The sequence below is a fragment of the Silene latifolia genome, chromosome X (assembly GCF_048544455.1).
Source record: "Silene latifolia isolate original U9 population chromosome X, ASM4854445v1, whole genome shotgun sequence".
NCBI lineage: Eukaryota > Viridiplantae > Streptophyta > Magnoliopsida > Caryophyllales > Caryophyllaceae > Silene > Silene latifolia.
Window position 1 is genome coordinate 5,222,032 of NC_133537.1, and position 20,866 is coordinate 5,242,897.

The following is a 20,866-nucleotide window of genomic DNA, read 5'->3' on the forward strand; positions in this document are numbered from 1 at the left end:
TTTAGTTAATAAGGCAAGTAATCTCTGAACAAACAGATCTCTCAAGGATATAAATCAGTCTCTCTCTCTTAATTACCAAATCTCCGCATGCCCACCCTAAATCATTTCCTTAACACACTACACACTTGCTAATATATAAACCATATCACAAATATATTCACATCTTATTATTTTTCTAAACCTCTATAAACAAAGCAATCAAACAATGAAGTCAAGCGCATGCTCAAACTCGGAACAATCAGCGAAAATAGGAATGCAGAAAACAGAGAAGAAAGAATGGACAAAAGAAGAAAACAAGAAGTTTGAGAAAACCCTAGCAGAGTTGGATCTCGGCAGCAACGATCTATTAGAACAGATCGCGGCAAGGATACCTGGGAAAAGCATAGAAGAAATCAAAGAGCATTATGAAGCGTTGTTGAAAGATGTTAATGCAATAGAATCAGGGAAATTAGATCATCTAACTCTGTAGCGCGGTTTAAAGTTCAAAAGAATAATTGGAGTATGTTGCTATGAATGTAACGTGTAGCCTGGTTGCTTTATTTTTCTAGTTCAAACATGATCTCCAGTCGTCTATCCCGAAAATGATGCTTGGTTTCTTCGATTTGGTATATCTAAGACCCCGGGCCAGTATTTTTCGCCTACACCAGTAAACATAGCAAAAAAAAGAAAAAAAAAAAAAAAATCCCAAACCTATTTTTAAACAAGAAACTAATGATATGCTTTGCAGTTTGCATATACATGCCATAAGAAAGTAGCTAACTAGCAATAATGAATCCAACTTACATATCTAGCTGAAACCTGGTTCCGCGATTCTACCATCTGTCGAAAATACAATGTTCTAGACTAGTATGAGATTACGAGACATATTTCATACCTTGCACAACCCTGGCTAAGGTATGGGTACCCCAGAGGTACAAAAAAGGGGTACTCCAAACCCTTTCCTAAAGAATTAACAATTAAACCCTGCGTTAATTAGGGTGATTCCGACTAAACTATTAGTAGCTGTTGCCTGTTGCTTTCCCTTCAAACCTGTCTCGGCAAATCTAGCTCCTTCGCGGGTCGGGTCACAGATTGTGTAATTTTACCTATAGCTTCTGTGTTAAACAATGTACAAAAGTTAGCCCGAACTGTTATGTACAAGCTACAACAACCTCCTACTTGATCTGACACCGTTGCTCTGTCGAGCACCGTAATTTCTCCGTCCACCTGTACAGTCCTCGTCTTCAAAATCAGAGTCTTCATCATCCCTGTTAATTGCTCGGCTGGCCTTTACACCTCTTTTGGAGGGTGTACGCTTCCTCTCGTCTTCAACATCAGAGTCCTCGTCATCCCTGACCATTGCTCGGCTGGCCCTACCACCTCTCTTGGAGGGTGTAGGGCGCTTCCTCTTAATGTTTGCTGTGTAGGCTGAGTAATCGACGGTATCTTCCCTTAAAGCATTCTTGAACTCCTGTTGAACATAAAAGTAATGTACATAAGAACAATAAGCATAAACCTCCTCATTCATTTTGCTTAAGCGACAACTTCAATAGGAAAACAAATGAGCCAAAGCAATTTCAACTTATTTGTACGATGATGACTGTTAGTCAAATGAGACCTACATATAATAGAGTCGGTGTCTATGTTTCAATTCAAAAAACACATATTTCGTATAACTTAGAGATCTCATAATAACAAACAGCAGCAGCAGTAAGGCCAGTTACTCACTAGTCACTACCTTAAGGGGCTGGGGAATGGATGTAACAACACGGCGAGGTTTCTAGATGACCTCATAACTCCGTAATAATAAGTACTTTGAATAAATTTCACACCAGAAAAAGCACGGTCAGTTTGGATTGTGTAGTCTCATTCGCATTATTCCGTCAAAATTCAGGACAAGTACAGCGAGTTTTTAGCTCAATTGAAAATGAAACAAGTCTATTAAGAAAATAAATAAAATAATAATAATAATATTAATAAACGATCAAATGAAGGAGAAATGACTTACTGGAAGAGTGCAAATGATTGAAACCACAATAATTAATAACGCGAATTGTGTCTAATATCAAGATAGAGCACATCAATAAAAAATCATATAGTACCTGATATCTCTGGTGCAACTCTTCAGGAGTAGACGGTAAATCAGTCGACATGTCGCCAATGCCAAAAGGAATATTCTGCCGGGAGAGGGATTCACCAGCTTTGGGAGGCTCAGTAGGAGAAAAAGCCTGAAAAAAGGGTATGCGTTAGCAAGTTAAAACCGGGCTACACAAGCTTTGCAAGAACTCAAAGATGTGCTGTCACTTTAGGCCAGAAATAGACAATTTAATTTATGAACTTACTTGGCATCGAACATCATCTAAACTGTACACAACCTTCAGGTGCCTCTTTAACTTCAAGAGGAGCTGAAGAGCCGTTGCAGCTATACAGACAGCCTGCAGAAACACCAAAAAATCGTGTTGTGAATGAGGCGCAAAATGGAGTTCAAGTCCCTTCTACTTTTTCAAGTGGAGGGGAGGGAGATTTTCATCAAAACACAATTTGGAAGAACATAGGTACTTTTATAACTGTTTGGATAGACCAATACTGCAAATAATGCATTATACTCCGTATGTAGAACGATTTTTACCCTACTAGCCTACGTAAAAATAATGCATTATTTGTGGGAAATGTGTATAACAACAGTTACATTTTGATAAAAGTTGATTACTCATGACGAACACTTGACCATTTTCAGGTTCTCACATACGGAATATAATATAATATAATTGAATAATAGATTTGCTAATTAGTAGCTCATCAGAACAAAAATTTACTAAGTAGATTAGTACACAAAATTACCTGTATCCTCTGTTGATCATCTTCTGTGAATCTGAAGCTTCTGCAATGCATATTTTCATCTGTTTCCATGGAGTGAGAAGCAAAATGACCTTCCCCCGGCAATTGAAAAGTACCATTTAACTCCAAAGATAATGAATTAACAGAGAGTTGAGCAGCGGCCAACTGCTGCCAGCTCCCATTTTCAGTTGCAACCTTCTGGGTATTTCGCTGGGAGAAATGAGTGCTAAAAGCTTTAAGACTCGCTTCCAATGTCCCCGATCTAACTTGTATAACTCGATTTATAGTGTAAACTAAGTAAAGAGGCTCATCAGGTGCCGTGAAAGGAAGCAAAGAAAGAATCTCTGTGCAGTACCTAGAAATTCCGACGACTGTGAGATTATAACCATGAAAAAATCAACACAAAAGTACCAACAGAGAACAACGTACATTAAGAAATGGACAACCGTTGCACTCCAGCTAGGATTATCAAATTTGCGAATGACCGAGGACATAAACTTATTTCTAGCCACACGATTTGCACGAATTAGCTTGTAAATCCGAGAAACCCCAAGCCTTGCATTTACAAATGACGCATCCTCAGATTTTCCCTTCATATTTTCAGCTACCTTGTATTGCAATTTTGAGTTTGAATTCACAGAATTCGTTTTCATTGATCGAATAAAGTTAAATGACAGTTGGAGGCCATCACCCAGACGACTCTCAAAGAAGGCTGGATACCTGTAATAGTTCTTCAAATAATCAGAAACAGAACATTTAAAATGCTTCGTACGTAACGATAATCATGAATGTAAACAGAAGTTTCAGAATAGTACTTCTCATTCATATTCATCAGCAGATGATGTGCCAGCTTCGAATTCACCTCCAAGGGATCTGTCTCAAGTGCAATTAGGTACGGGACACATGTGATTGGATGAACAAGGCCTTGGCGTAGAGCAACTTCCACAATCTGCATAAAACATAACAAGATATACAGAAGAGCGTGATTCAGTAAGCCTATATTTAAATACAGGGAAGCAGATGAGAGGAGAGGCGACGAATCATTTTGCGTTTAATTGCGAGGTTTCAGTGACATTATATGAGAACTTGAGGAGGAAACTTTAAAAATAGAGGTTGGAGAAGATTGGTGATGAAGATGACAGAAAAAAGCCAGCCTTGAAAAATGTCAAAGAATCAAAGTGAATTGAGATTTAACAGAAAAGGGTTTTTGCAAGTTTCTGCCATGGAGTAATATCAGAGTAATTCACGTAGCTAAAATAAGGAGTTTGACTCAAATAAGAAAGTAAGTTGTACTTGTAGAAAGAACTTTTATATAGGAGAAAAAGAAGATCAAATTTGGGGGATCAGGTTTAAATTTTACGGTAGAGAAACTCTTAGCCAGTTAGCTGACATAAAAACGGAATTGGAAGGATGCTTGAATAAATTAAAATGATACTCTTGTTTTTATATGCCGGAAGTTCAATATAAAAGTTGATTTTGGTTGATAAAAAGACGTCGATATTTCAGCCAAGAGAAGTTATATATACTTCTAAATATCATCACAGTTAGTCAACCGACATTTCTCTGACTTAACCTATACTTACCAATTACCATTATTATAAGGGAAAAAAATATTGAGAACGAGTTTATTTATAAAAGGTGCAAGTAGGGAAGGTAAAAAAGATCAGATAACAAGTGTACAAAAATCAACTCGAATTTCACAGCTGCTTGAGATTTCAAGCATTTGGTAATCGTTTTTGATATTACAATCGCAATGACCGCTAGTTGATATTTAATACCAAGAGCTGGAGCACTTCAACGCAAGGTTATATTGTTAATGTTGTTGTACAAATATATAAACTACGTATGCAACAGAATAAACAAATGACTAAAATCAGGTCATAGTTTTTGGATTATAATTTTTAGATTTATATTCTAAAACACCTGAAAAAAGAGCACAGACAAAACAAAAAAACACTTGCCTTAAGGCCAGATTGCCGAACTTGTTCATTAGTATCCAAGCATCTCTCCAAGATACTTTCCCAATACAATTGTACTATTCCCCCACAAATGTTAGTATCACCAGCACCGGCAGCCTCAGGCACAACAGAGCTACCATCTCGGGAGTTATCAACCACATTATCTCCTACTGTATCTGAACCCAATTGACTTTCTGCCTCCAGGAGATAATCATATATATTTTGCAGAACTTGTAGCTGGAAATGTGGCAATTTAGTTAAGAACATAACCTCAAACATGTAGCAGTGAGGCTAGAGGTAAATACACGTGAAATATATAACCCTACCTTGAGGCGAGTATCAGAGCTAGAAGACAATGTAGCCTCTAAAATTTTTCCAACCTCCTTTTCCAACATAAATTCCGGTCTAGCAATCAAAATGAATCCCAATGCCTGCAAGATGAACTTTCGGAATAAGCATCATCGTCAAACAAGAAGCTTTACAAAAGTAAGTGACAGCGAAGCCTCACCTGCAGAGCTCTGACCTTTATGCCAAAATCATCCGCAAGAAGATACTTCTTAAACAAATTGAGTTTGCTAGAAATATCAATGCTTCCATCGGATGCAATCAATAGTGAGTTACCGTAACGGATAAGAAGCCCAAGGCAAAACAAAGAGCGTCCCACTTGCTAATTTTGCAAAAGGAGTAAAAATTATGTCAGCTACAATCTCAACTCTACATGAATGAGCAAAAAATAAACTAAACTAAAAGTACCTCAAGAGTTAGAAATACGTAAAACAGCAAAGTTGCAAGCAGGATGACTATCTAAAGCTTTGAAAAATAAAATAAGACCCATGAAATCATTTACAATATCAATCGAACATTCCAACTGTCTATTCTTAATGAATGAAAAAAAACTTGTATCCACTATCACCACCGCCATAACAATTGTTATCATTATTGGCCAATCATTAAACCCGAAATGGGAGATTCAGATGACCTCGAAAAAAAACCTGGAGTAATAAAATCAAACAGACAGTGCTCCATAATCTAATATCCAATGTCAAAAGCCTCTATCAGCCCACATAAGTATAAGTGTATAACCACATCACAACAAAACAAGTTCGACTCAGTTGCAATGAAATGGGAAAAAAAGAAAAAATTGAGTTGAAGATTCGGCAACAAACCTGTTTGTTATCAATACCAAGAGCATCCAAACGTTTAACAAAAACTTGAATAAGAAACTGAATCAACCTTCCACCTTTCCCTGCAATTTTATTCAAACTGCAGAGGCACCTACAGCAGAAAGGAAAATAAATACCTAACCTCACGTAAGCAGAAAATAGAAACCAATAAAACAGAACATGAATCACAACTTTCTCGCTTGCAACAGGCGAGTTTAGAGAATTTTTGTCAAAAAATATTGTGAATAAGAAATTCAAGTCAGACAAGACAGTCACAAAAGTCACATCTCAAACAACATTGTAGCAGAAAATTCTAATCCTTGACATGCCCTCGTCAAAAATAAAACCGGTACATATTTATAACCTAACTAGTATACTGAAACCGTAATCTGCAAAAAGTAGGTTACACAATACAAGACTAGGATAGGATGCAAAAAGATCTAAGACCCTTTGTTAAATTAGGCAGTCACCGAGAGAGCAGTTGGACTCTAAACCATCAAAGACAAACACATTCTTACACAGCTAATCTTCGATGAAGAAAATGAAAATTATTAATTTCCTGTGTACATAGGTGTCCTGCATTCCCAGACGGACAGATGGATAGCCTCAACCCAACACCTTTTTTAGAAAATTTGTAGATTGCTTTCATGATAGGTCGGATATCCATCAACTTACACGAAAATAAGTTTCCCAATAATTAACACTGCAATTACAATAGCATCTACTTTGCAGGAGAGTATTCATTCTACAAGTGAAACACTTAAATAGTATATGTATATTCCACTCTGTTTACAATGTCCATTGGACCTATAGCTAGCATTTATGGGATTGTATAACTTACAAAACATCAAGAAAGTTCAGATTCCAGATTTCCAAGAGCATAAGATTATCAATTATTAAGGGAAGGGATTGCGGTCACATAGCAAAATTGATAATAAAACAAAAGACGGCATATATCAAGGAGGGGTATGTTTACTTGATGCAAGCATGTACAACTGTTAGGAAGGAATGACGGACAATCATCTGCTTCAAATCTTGTTCAAGCTCGTCAACAACACTTGGAGGCAGCTTTCGGAGTAAAGGAAGAACAGCATCAATTACAAAGATGATACACTCCAATAATTGTGCAACAACTCGATTGTCAACCTATAAAGAAACAAATAACTCAGAATGGTTTATTCTTGCTTCATAACTTTACAAGTTACAACCAACACAAGACAAGAGCTCAAAGCGATAATGGATATGTTCGTTTATTGTAAATAATATTGGCATTTATTGTCTTTTTTTCTTTCTTTTTTCATATTTCAAATTTTTTTTTTTCTTTTTGGTAATGATTTCTTTTTAATCAATATGATATTTACCAATGTTGTGCATTACTTTCTTTTAATATATCTTTACATGTGTTCTGAGGAGCTGAACAAATAAACATCCAACGGTGTGTTGCATGTATGTGTCAATATCAAGGCTAAGAATCGCCTAAGAGTAATTTTGCAGAGGATCAAGAACGTTGTGGCAAATGGTTAACTGCCTTTTCTAGTTGCTAGACCTGGAACGACCTGGCAAGAATTAGCGTGCACCGAATTCCTTTCTCCCGTTAAATTCACATATTCCAGGTAAACATGCTCATTCTTCACTCACTTTTCCTCTTTCTTGTTCATAGGTATTGACCTATATAGAGACTGCTCAGGTGAAATTAAATTAGTAAATATAAAAGCCCAAATTACCTGGTTCTTGAGATATGGTTGCAGTGTAACCACAAACTGAGAAGGGTTGGAAGAAGGAGCACAAAGTGACGGGTCCACAAGACAAAAAGCATGTAAGACTGTAATGTAGGGTAGGATCCGAATCTCTCCTTCCTCTACATTCATTTCCTCTACCTATTCAAAAAGCAAAGTAATAAACACATAAAAGGGTCATACTTTCAATTTTAAGGTAATTATTGAAACATCAAGCATACCTGCAAAATTCTTTCCAGCAAAAATTTGCACATTAGTTCACACCGCTTCCGTACTGTTGCCAGGGCCAGAGAATTAATCCCTGTTCCTTTTGTCTGAGGCAAAAAATCAAGAGCCAAGTTTCGTTTGATAACAGTGACAAGAGCTTGATGATTAGGCATCTTCTTCAACATGTCAACTATCTGTTCAGTCTTCCTTGTCATCTCCAATGGCACTGAACTATCATCTCCAAAATACTGTTTCCCAGAAGGTTCTTCAAACCAGAACTCGTAAAATGTCCTACATACAAGGTCCTGTCCTCAAAGATAACAGCAACTAATGAGAAAAGTGTCAACCACAAGAATCAAATATCAGCACAAAACTACAAAAGTATATAATTTTCGTCTAATAGGAGAAGAGACAGAAGGTAAGAGAGAAACATGTACAACTTTAAATTTTGATATACAAGTAGATGATACAAACAATTAGACCTGGCAAAATAAAACTGAACCAGAAATACCAATTGTAAGAATCTGAATTGATAACCGATCGAACACCAAGTAGGGCTGGGCAACGGTCCAAAACCGGACAGGACCGGAACCGGAACCAGAACCGCAATCAACAAAAAATCCGAATTGGGACCGGACCAGAATTTGACATAATATGGCCACCTTTTCAAATTCCGGTCCATTGGGCCGGAATATAATATATTTTAAAGAAAAACAAATAAAAAAAACAATAATCCCGATCTTTCCGATCCAAACCGGTCAGGACCGGAAACCGGAATCTAAGAAAATGTTGGACCGGAGACCGGACCGGAATTTTTCGGTAGATTCCGGTCCGGACCGGATTTTGCCCACCCCTAGATATAAGTAAACCCCGACTCATTCCGAATTGAACTGAAACCGAGCTGAATTAAATAATAATCGAGAATATATCTTCTCATAAATACACTCATATTTTTGATTTTTTATCAATGATTCTTTGTTTATTAACGGTATTTTGAATTATTACAATCAAATTGAAAAGTATAAGGTACATTTAAGCTAATTCTTTGACCCTCAACCCAAGAAAAAGTATGACCCGAAACTCAATTGAACTGATATTGACCCTACCTGAACCGTACGCGACTCGAAATAGCATAAACCGATTAAAATTGTTAATCGAAATGAACCCGATCAAAATAGAACTAAAACTGAAAATAAGGTAAATCCAATTTAAATCTACCAGATTTAACCCAATCCGACCGAACTGAAGGACCCGTTTGCCAGGTCCACTAACAATAGCATAGAGCAAAGATACTTCCAAGTACAAAGCATAAAGGGCATTGGCCATCCTGTGTAATTAACTTGAATAGGTGTTAGATATTCTACACCATGGACACAATGACGTATATCAGCTGTGTATACATGAATAAGCCCTCTCGATTTTCATTGACCACACATCAAATCTTCAACATCACTATCCCTTTCAGATCATGCCAGCAGAAAAAAATTCAAAAATCTAATAGAACTCAATCAGAATGCAGGAAAGGATTGTGATGAAAAGACTAGTGAATAAAACACAAAATAGCCTCTCACCTGAATACTTGACTCTTCATCACTGATACGAGAAATAATCTCAATGCATGCACGGGTTGTTTCTGCAAAATCAGCATTTGATGTACACATGTCTCTGATAATCTTGATCGCTCGTTTTCGAACACTCACACCAGTATCTTTGATTCTCTCGGCAACCTTGTCAAAGTACTACAAGAGAACCCATGTAAAAAGAAGACGATTAAATACTCCACACACACAACCAGTATACCTTATTTGCGTACTTGTCTCACAATCATACCATCAAATGCAAATGAATAAATGATAAAACATACTCCCTCCGTCCCAATCATTTGTTTACCTTTTTTTTTCTTTGCGAGGGATATTTTAATCTAAGGTAACAAATGACTGAGAAAGAGGGGGTAGTACTCTGTAATCCAGACCTTAGGTTAACTTTCAGGGGGCGTGTGGTTAGAACAAGGAAAAGGGAATAAGAAAGGGAAATAAAGGGTAAGGGAAACGATTCCTTTGAAATAGTCACTTGATTGGTTTATACTTTATAATAGGTACGAGAATCGGAAAATAAACTCCAAACCACCACCACCACACCTTACTGGCTTACTGCCGTCTCGAACTGCCACCTATGTCGCTCCCATCGCCGGCCTAGTACTTTGCCGACGTCGGCCTTCCTATGCCTGGTTTTTTCGTGGGCGGGGGATGGGGTTTTGGTGGTGGATGAAGGGATTTCTAGTTGTTGGTGTGTAGGGGTTGGGGCGGCGGCTTTTGAATTGGATGTGGGGTTGGGTCATGCAACACTGGAGTGAGGAAGTCGGTGTGATGGCCGGACAGGCGCCCTCGCGGTGGTGGTGACAGTAAGGGGGGGAGGTAGTTGGTGTCGATGGTGGTTGTTGACAATGACGAAGCACAGGTCTGGCCGGATGGGCCATGGCCCGGGCAGCCTTGGGTCAAGCTATGTGTATTTATTAGTAGTAGATGAAGCATTGGTTCAACTTGGCAAAGATGGTAATTGTTGTTTGGCTGTTGTTTAGGTATAGGAGGTTGTGAGTTTGAATCTTGGTCTACACTTTTTACACTTTAATATTTTTTAAATTCTTAATTTTAAGATAAAATTGTCCTATTAAAAAGAATTCTTATTCAAGCAAAATAAAATTGGCCAATTTTTTTAAATTAGACCAAATAATATACTTCAAATTTGTGTTATTTTGTGCATACTCATTTCCTTATTATGATCTTATACTTTATGTGGCTTAATTTTTGTGCCACCTAATGAATCTTTGATAAAAGGTTCAACAATAGAAAGCTTATTACTATCTTAAAAAAAAAAATCATGCGTGTAAAACTTCGTTATTACATCGGAAAAAGCAATTTAGAATTTACACTTCCAAAAATAATCATAACTATAGTAATAAAGGTGTGATGTTAATAGACAATGCTAAAATATATGAAATATGGTAATTCATCTTTCGTATGTTTATAAACCGGCCCCCCTTACTATTTGGTCCTAGCTTCGTCCCTGGTTGTTGATGGCTGATGTTGGGAGTTGGTAAGGTGGTAGGGAAAAGGAATGGGAGACCCTTGGGGGGGAGGGGGGAATCAATTTGGAGGGATTTGGGTAATCCCTTTCTAAATTTTGGGTAAAGGATAAGAGAAGATCATAAACAAACAACAACAAAGGGAATGAGAGGATTTCATTCCCTTCCCTTTCCCGAAGACCCCCACCTAAACGACCCCTCAGTTGATTTAAAAAATTAACCAGCAAGCTCATACGCTTGCACTTCCAAGTTCCAACTATCGAGCATTATGAATGTTAAGACTGGTACACCAGATAAACAAGGACATATTAGATCATTCAAACATACTTGCACACCAACATCTGGATGTGACGCAATATGCCTTCCAACTAGTTCAAGAGCAGCTTCTCTGACAGATATCGCAGAATCACAAAACCGTCCTTCAACTGCTGATTGGACACGTTTATCACGTAGAACATCTGGATCAGCTTCTACAATTATACTGACCTGTCGGTAGGAAAATGAGATAAAGCAAGCAGAGAAAAAGGCAAACCAGGCAAACCAACCGGCTAATAATTACTCCATTAAAAATAGACCATGTTAATAAAGGAGGGTTGGTTAACCACAACAACAGAAGACGGTGAATACAAAACGTCATAGCCACTTACTGATCGCAATGCCTTGGCCCTAATTACAGGCGAGTTCTCACGTAGACTAACCTGAAAATTAATTGCAATGTCAAACACAAATTATCACTTAAAAAATGAAACAAACAGGAAGCAGAAATGACTTAAGCACATATGCTAACCAGAAGCATGGCAAGTATCGTATCAAATCCTCTGGAGAATGAATTATGCTGCCCTAAACACAAGTTTATCCTTTTAATGAAATCTCTTGACAGCACTGATGACAAGGCCCCTGAATCCCGGATAACTGCTTTCGACTTTAACCTGGCAAGGCGATAGCTGAGCTCTTGTTGTGATTGCGAATCATCTTTGTACCACAGACAAAGATAAAACCTGCGAGCAGTTAACAACTATGAGACAGATGATCGCACAGAGAAGTCAAAGAAAATAACACAAGGATACCATCCTCAGTTGACTTCTAAGACTCATATGTTCAGCACTCTTCTCAAAGGTAGCAATCAAAGGCTCAAATCTACCTACGTAAGTGTTCCAAACCATTCCTACAGTCAAGGAAATAAAACATTTGCTTATTTTGGAAATGGATCTGATGCATCTCAGTCAGATCCATCCGTAACATAGCACCCTGAAACCTAATTAATAGATACACAGAAATCTCCCGGAGGAAACGGGGAGAGCGTCTACCACCTGCAGGCTCTGAAGTTTGTTGAAAGTAGAGCAGGAACACAATCATTACCTACTCGGGCATAAATACATTTTTTTCTTTTATCATGCTGCATGCTCTAGTAATTGCGGAGGACTTCCAACAAAATTAGGGATAAAGTAAACTTTCGGCATGGTAGATTCATATTGCCCTTGTCAAGAAGCTTAGAATGCTCCCAAGATCAAGTTGCTAAATTTGAGAAACTTAGCTCCAAGAAGATATTCTGATCACAATGTACAATGTTAATACATATGGCTTTGCCCTTCGAGTTTAGATTGTGAAATGGCTCATTATCCTAGGTCTCAAAGTGAGCAAGCTTCTTCATTATTTCGGCTCCCTCTCCTATGGTATATAACCACTTTTATTTCAGAACACGCATGTGGTATTGCCCAACCACGAGGGATGTGACTCTTGCTGAGCACAACAGAGTTGGCAGGATTTTCATAGACTACAGAAATTAAATTAAAAAAAACTTGTCATAAAATGGCATGAATATGGCTTTCCCTGACATCAAAATATAAACCATATACACTCCACACAAGGAGAATATAGCTGGATATTAAAGCCAATCCAAATCCAACCACCAAATGGAGCAAGTTGAAGATTAATCAAACAAATAAGATAAACCAAATAATAATTCGGGACACAAACCAAATTAATTCAACTGCAAACTTGAAAGTTGAAACTTGCTGGACCAACATAGGACCAGTGGACCTGTATCTACAATGACCCAATCAGATTTGAACCAAAGAGATATCATACTATTGTTGCTTGTTAGAAGAATGGCTACTGTGGCAATTGTCTGCTAATATACTAGTTTGCACATTATTTTAGAAATTCATTTAACAAAAGATGGGACAGCAAACCCTGTTAACAAAGGAGTTTTAGAGGATCAAGTAGACAAACAAGGATGCAACCAGATCAGGCAACAGGAGGCCAATAAAACGGCTAAGAAATTTGCATTCCATATTTTTTAATCAGAAAAGCACTAGAACCTTAACAAAAAAGATTACATGATGAGCAACAAACAAAAGAGATGGTAGATTTTGAACACTTACCAACGAGCAAACAAATGAAGATCATCAGAAGAACCATTATCCTCCAGGTAATTTAGAAGCATCTGCTGAACAATCTCCATATTTGAATCTGACTCGGTAGTTGGTGAATGAACATGATTTGTCTTGTCATCCTTGCACTGTGATTTGCAATACGAATGTAATACTAAAAGTTGTTTTCTACAGAGACAGAAAGGGCAGTGCCAACCACGTGTTGCAATGTCATGTTCTCTCACACCCATACATTCAGGATGAAACAACCTCTGACAGCCATGACATATCAACAAAGCTTTTTCCATTTCACCATCCAAACAAACAGAACAGGTATCTGCTTGTTCACCCTCATTGACGTTTTCCCTACCTAAAATCTCCTGCACAATCCACGCATTCTCTTTTTGGCAACAAGCAGAGTCGTGCTTTAATCGTGCAGCAATTGAACCGAGTATATCAATTGCCATAGCACGTATGGATATATCTTTCGACTTTGGGCCTGCATTCTGAAGCAGTAAGACACAGAGAACCTGCAAGCAAGCGTGCAGAACATTAGCCATCTAAAAAGTGAAAAATGATGAAAAATAAAAACAACAAACATTCTATTAGAGACAATATAAGGCAATAAAATTCTTACTTCTAAAATGAGAGATGCAGCAGGGTACTCCGGCAGATTCAAGGTAGTCAAAAGATCCAGAACAAGATTCTCCATTATCACCTTCACCTCAGATACATCTTGACTTTTAACAGTTGTAAGCCGCTGAAGAACATGTGTCCAGAATGAAACACATGTCTCTGTTGCTGCCTCAGTACATTTTATCAGGTAACCTGATTCAATTGTTGTTTCAAAAATTGCACGATTACTTGATGGTTGTCTCAAATTTTCAGGAAGGTTAGCACTGTGGGATACCAATTGAAGCAATAAGGCAGTAATCATTTGGATCTGTTTCTGTTCTTCATCAGGTAAATGATAAGCTCTAGCAGCTCGTTTAGAGAATGGTAGATTCCAGAGAAGTTGAACAACTTCATCGACGACATGACTCCTATGTTGTGTGTATGAATAGAAAATCTGTGATTTCAAAAAGAATTAAATCTTTTGTGAGCACAGCCATGGCCAAGTGAAAAGAAGAAACTTTGAAGGACAGTAAACCAGAAGAGATCCAGTACCCCATTTATGAGGCCCATAGCTTTCATTTGCAAGAGTTGGATATTATCAACAAGTAATGTCGCCAAGCACGTCTTCACTAGCTGCAAGATGCAACTGTCTGACAGGCGTTCTATAAACAGCAGGTCCTTCAAGAGACCCAGCACAGTGCAAAGCTTCTGAAATACTGTGTTCACAGCAGTCGATATCCTGAGAAACAGCAAGTATAATCATGTTATCTTGTTCACTGAAAAAAGAAAAAGTCAATAAAAACCTAGACTAACTTCACTAATACGGTTCCATGTTCATCGAAATGATAGACCCCTCAAAACGATGATGCCCACATGAAACAAAGAAAGATCAGATACCTGTTTGTTGATGTCCTTTTGCTTTTTAAACTCTTAGTTGTACGCCGCCTTTTGCTAGCTGAACCATACTCAGCACCATCATCTGGGTCGTCTTCCCCTGGAAAGAATCAATTAAGATGACTTTAATAAGGCTGTGAACCAACCAATATAAGGACGCTGGCAGTGCCGCAGTGGTTGAGATGACTTTAACTGATGTGAGTGATGTCACATTATAACCACGTACCTTCAGCAATTCCATTGTCACCAGGTCGATGCAAAGCACGATAAGAAGGATCACAAGCTGACATTATGTCCATGATCTGACGTCTGGTGAACTCCAGAATTCGTTCAATAATCTAACATGACGAAAATCACAACTTAAAGCAGAGGCTAATCTCACACCATCATAAAAACATATGCCATACTGTCATAGGAAAGAAGGAAGCCAGAAATTTAAGAAGTTACTACTAGAACAGAAGTACCTCTTCCTCATACAGTTGTTTTGGCATGTCATTGTAAACCATCACAGCAAGTGCAGCATGGATTGACTCCAAAGCACAAAAAATCAAAGAAACATCTGAATCTGACTGGCAAAAAATCAAAGGTTAATAATAATTTCTCCCTCTAGTGGACTAAGGTTAGAAGGAGGAAAGAACACCAACTTACATTTTCACATTCATCTATAGATAGCCCTTCAGCTCGATGAATCTGATTATCTAGAACTTTCAATAGTCTGACAAGTACATTTACAGGAACCAGATGAAGCATATTCTGCGTTCTGATGGACATCACCTCCTTCAAAATTGTTCGAATGTCAGAAGTAGGCAATTGTAACCACTCTGCCTCCTCCAGCTCTTCACCTGGAATTTCAGCCCTGCTACACAATTCCTCCAAAACGTCACAGAATCGCCCAACAACAGAATCTGCAAGATGAACATTGTTAAATAGCCAATAAAAGAGAAAGCACAATTCCAGTAAATAAAGAGTAAATACACTAGTCTCACCCTGATGTTCACCAGGATCCATCGGCGCAGAAGTTGACACCCCCTGACTTCCTTTTTTCTTGGCCCGGGCCTTTTTAGATGGTAAAGGTACATCCTGTAATTTTATCTACTACTATGAATATAGGAGTGTTCAGAAAACAATGCATTAAACTTGAAAAAGGTTGCATACATCTACTGCTTCAGATTGTTGACGATGGCGAGTTTCTATATGGTCTCTCTGCGATTGATTGGAACTATATTCAATTTTCTGATTACTGTTCCTATCAGGAACTGCACTAGAGATCCGCTCTTCAAAAGAACCTGTGAAACTTATACAAGACAATAAACAATCAAGCACAAAACAGCCACCTTTGATGGCAAGGAGGACAAAATGGCTATCAACCAACGTAGCTGGTAGAGAAGAAAACACATTCGTGGACATAGAACTTTAATCTTTGCAGATTGTATGTCTATAAAACAATCGAAGCCGCAACCACCCATGGATTACATTAATGAATCAGGAAATTAGGAGGATATCAAATTAAATTCCATGCTGGCATAACCAAAAGCGCACGAAGTCGTCAATTTTCATTTACCTACGTTTTGTAGTAGGAACACGACTTATTTCAACTTAAATTTCATCAGTTGTCGATAGATATATGGAATAAAACTAGTTGGCATGATGGCTTCTTTCTCACGTTGTTTCTTTAAAGTGCGTCTTTAGATATCTCGTTAGTATACTCTGTATTAGCCAATTTCTGTATTAGCCAATTAAGCATGATATGTAATATATGTATAATCTGAACGTGTGAGAATACATAGAGAGCATTGAACCATGGACTGATGAACTACAGCTACTTGGCATGATGGTTTCTTTCTAACCTTCCCTTTGCGTCTCTTTAGAATACTCGGTACTAGTCAATTAAGCATTATACTATGTAATGCGTAGCATTTGAGGAAACAAGTGTAGCTAAATGCAGCGCATTACGCACTGAACCATGGATTGAATGCTTTATATGGCAATCCAATTCCATAATCCGAAAAAAAATTGTATAATTGTTCGAAATCATTTTTTTACAAGATATAATACTCCCTCCCATCCAATCCAAAGGTAACATGGACCCACCTTTTGTGAGGGGAAAAGTGGGTCCATGTTACCTTTGGATTGGATGGGAGAGAGTACAAAAAAGATATCATAGAGGTGACGCGCATCTACAAAAAGACATTATGGTAGATCCATTAAATAGTTGTGAAGTCGCGATCTGATGATTGTGAAACGCGATGGTGTACTATAATGTGGAGGCGCACTCAATGTGGCGACTTGTCATGTCTTTTATTTTATACGAGACAAAATTCTATCAATCTTGTATCGATTGTATGAGCCTTAAGTTGGCCATTTTGGTTGAATACCAATATCGGCTGTTCTTGGAAGTCATTAAATAACAAAAAATATTGTCGTGGAACTAAAAATTTACTTTACGGCCTATTTCGACACTAGGATTTGGAAACCAAATCCAGAATCGGCTCAATCTTAGTGTTTGGAAACCCCAACAACTAATGCTAGCCCAATTCCAACCCAGTATAAAATAGCCCAAATAAAATAGCTCATGTAAAAATGACAACTCTTAACATGTTATTTCGATTCTTGGACTCTTCTCTTCCCTATCTCACATTAAGCTTTCTTCATATTTCCATTCTTCAATTCCAATCAGACCTCCTCTCTCCTCCCCTCTCCTTGGCGCCATGAAAATCCGATGTCAAGCATGATGGGAAGTATCATTCATTTTAATAAGTGTGAAATCTAAGTATTAAAACCATAACTAAGTGGGAAACCAAGGTATCTTGATCCTAATTAGGTAACTATCTTTCATTCTCTTGAATTTTTTATCTGGATCCTCTCATAAACTTATCTGAAATAATATTGTATTTATTAAGGTATGTAAAATTCCCAATCAAGTTATTCATAATTGAACCCCAAGGGTTCCACAAACAACTTTTTGGTGAATTGGAATTGGAACTAAATATCAACATTTCAATATGTAGAATGCAATTCATGAAACAAAATCAATTTCAAGTTGTCAAAAACTATCTTACGTAAAGGGCGGATACACTTTGTAACGGGAAATATTTAATACAAGGTGTAGTCAGCAATTCCTAAATAGAGATCTCAAAACTCCAAGACAGATGGAAGTCCTTATCCGACCATAAATTCCCATTTCTAATAGGCTGGCAGTAGCACGGAGGACAAACTGCCGGTTGGGAATATACTTGACAACTAATTTCTTTCTCTGTTTGCAATATTCTGTTTTGGAAGTTTTCTATATTCTAACCTCCTAAGTCAACTTCGCTAGTTTAAATAAAAATAATTAACGGACAATCTAACCACGCGCCGTTTGAAACAAATACCAAGCTAGCTTTTGAAGGTAAATTGTTTTAAATTGCTGTTCTCATGAATAAAAAGTTTTAACAGCACGGAATCATAAATTGTATGATCCAAGGTTAGACTTTGGTGACGCATGCATAACAGCATCAGATACTTTTGCTCCTTCCTAACTGCTTCAATACTTCCATTCTTTCTATTTCTAAGCAAATCTAAAATTTAAAGAAGGTCTAGCATGCTATAGACATAAGTTCTAAGTCATAATTTCTAAGCAAATTCAAAAATCATACCCAAGCTATCTCAAAAATCCTCCGTAATCTTAAATTTCAAAACTAATAGCAAGTCGAATTGTTGACAACCTAAGCTTCATTTTATATGCTTTACGTAGAATTTCCAAAAAAAGCATCCGCATTATAATTTCAGATATCTAAATCAGAACAGAAAAAACATAAAGTTATCTGAAACCATGTTTACCTGGACGTGAACACTCAAAAGCATCATGATCACAACGAAGGACCTCATCACAGAGCTCCGACCGCTCATTTACCGAAATTGCATCTGAAGCCACGTCACTCTTCAGGTTCCTATAGCATCACATGTTTTAAAAATTGAACATCAACAATTTCCGCAAAATAAAGCGAATTCCGAGTCCTAGAATTCCAGCAACAAATTCAAACTAAAACCAAAACATCGAGCAACTGTAGCAACGCTAGAAGACACTCTCTATAAGCATTTCTAGCAGAATTATACTCCGTAGCAATTAAGACGAAAATAATCAACTCGAATGACGATTAAAGTCCAAGCAAAAACCTCAATCACACAAAACAAATAAAAAACTAATCCTAGAATTCCAGCAGCAAAATTTAATTCAAATTAGAATCAATGTGAGTATGTAGCAACACTTCAATAAGAATTAGCAAACTTAAATCAATTATGACGGAAATAATCAACTCGATTGACAATTTACGTTCAACGGATAACTTCCAATTACACACAAAAAATAACAAAAAGAAAAACATGTTAAATACACTAAACTAAAGCTACATAAAATTCAAACTAAAACCAAAACATCAAGCGAAATCGAAACAAGACCAACGCGATCACGTAGCAACACTTCTATAAGCATTTTTAGCAAAATTACAACAATCAAGACGAAAATAATCAACTCAATTGACAATTGAAGTTCAACTAAAACTCAATTACACGAAAACTGACAACAAAACAAACTAAATAACAATAAATTAAAGCAACATAAATTTAAAATAAAACCAAAACATCAGGCGAAATTGAAGCAAAACTAATGCGAGCACGTAGCATTGTAGCAACACTTCAATAAGCATTTTCAGCAAACTTACAACAATTCAGACAAAATAATCAACTCAATTGACAGTTAAAGTTCATGCAAACATTTCAATTACACAACGCAACATAAAATTCAAACTAAACCAAAACATCGAGCGAAATCAAAGCAAGACCAATGCGAACATGTAGCAACACTTCGAGAAGCATTTTCAGCAAACTTACAACAATTAAGACAAAAATGATCAACTCAATTGACGACTAAACTTCATGCAAAAACCTCAATTACACAAAAACTAACAAAAAAACACTAAATCACAGTAAATTAACTAAAACATACAAGTAAGAGACATCGGTATCACGAAGAAGATCAGCAATCTTGCTAGCTTGAGCAAGAACATCACGACGATTATGCGAACGCGTAACGCGACCATCGAAAAGACGAAGTTCTTCGTCAGCGGAACCAGTAAACGCCGGAAGAGACGGAAGAGGTAAGCAAGGTGCGACTTCCGAGTGAAGTGTATTGGATAGTGTGATTCCTCGTTGACTCCATTCATTTTGATTGTTGTTCATCTTCAATTAACAACTAAACTGATGAATTGCAGGAATTTGATCATTAATTTGTGCAAATTTGGTGAATTAATTGAAAATTAGGGTTTGGGAGGAGAGAGAAATGAAATTGGGGGAATTTGAAAGAGAGGAGAGCTAGAGAGAGAAAGTGAGTTAGTAGGCAAATGGCGGGGAAAATATGAGGAAATTTAGGGAGGGGTAGATTTTGTTTTTCGTTTTTTTTACGGCGGTTATAAGAGTAAAGTACTGAAGTAGTCAGTAAAAAGAAGTCGTGCGAGACACAGTTTGTGAGTGGACGCTTTTGCTGTTCATTTGAAGCTTGTGTTGTACTGGTTTTGACGAGGGTTGTGTGAGTGCGACTAGTAGGACAGGGTAAACTGGGTAAAGCGTTAAATTCACCTTGAATGTTTGATTTAAGTTATGTTAAAATGTTAAATTTTGGCGGTGTATAATTCGAGCTATTTGTATATTTGATAAATTGATAGTCTGTTAATAAATTGTTTTATATTAAGTGTTACGATTAAATTTCAGACAATATTATATGTACCAGCGAGAGGTACACCTAACTTATTTACCTACTCTTCAATCACAATGTCCAGCAAATGGTGGAAAAGAAGGGGTGGTCATTGGTCAAGATTGATGATATAGCACAAGAGGTCCCCATATATTAGCTAACCAACATATTGCATGTGAAGTGGAAGTAGTCAAGATAACTAAGCAATAACCAACTTGGAGTTGGTTGAGTCAACACGAAATAAGGAGTGTAAGGCTTCGTTTTATAAGACATTTCAGGTAGCATATTTGATCA

At 37.3% G+C, this 20,866-nt stretch overlaps 1 protein-coding gene across 3 annotated transcripts; it reads right to left on the bottom strand.

Moving 5' to 3' along the window:
* Positions 1-671: 671 nt before the first annotated feature.
* Positions 672-20,340, bottom strand: LOC141622438 (sister chromatid cohesion protein SCC2-like). Of its 3 annotated transcripts, none has more exons than XM_074438473.1 (28): positions 19,829-20,340; positions 18,664-18,773; positions 16,000-16,130; positions 15,831-15,924; positions 15,493-15,749; positions 15,309-15,413; positions 15,071-15,182; positions 14,848-14,944; positions 14,503-14,689; positions 13,973-14,404; positions 13,348-13,865; positions 11,751-11,961; positions 11,611-11,661; positions 11,291-11,449; positions 9,453-9,620; positions 7,896-8,186; positions 7,663-7,815; positions 6,915-7,084; positions 5,942-6,050; positions 5,284-5,442; positions 5,102-5,206; positions 4,779-5,012; positions 3,633-3,766; positions 3,247-3,537; positions 2,821-3,172; positions 2,322-2,414; positions 2,082-2,207; positions 672-1,450 (listed from the first exon to the last, which is right to left on the bottom strand). In XM_074438473.1, exons 1-28 carry the CDS (start codon positions 20,059-20,061, stop codon positions 1,142-1,144), a joined length of 5,391 nt encoding a protein of 1,796 aa, XP_074294574.1. In that variant the 5' UTR covers positions 20,062-20,340; the 3' UTR covers positions 672-1,141. The 3 variants fall into 3 exon arrangements, with proteins under 3 accessions (XP_074294574.1, XP_074294573.1, XP_074294575.1); XM_074438472.1 differs by having other exon boundaries at positions 15,831-15,936; positions 19,829-20,235; XM_074438474.1 differs by lacking the exons at positions 15,831-15,924; positions 16,000-16,130; positions 18,664-18,773; positions 19,829-20,340 and having other exon boundaries at positions 15,309-15,409; positions 15,493-15,568.
* Positions 20,341-20,866: the final 526 nt, after the last annotated feature.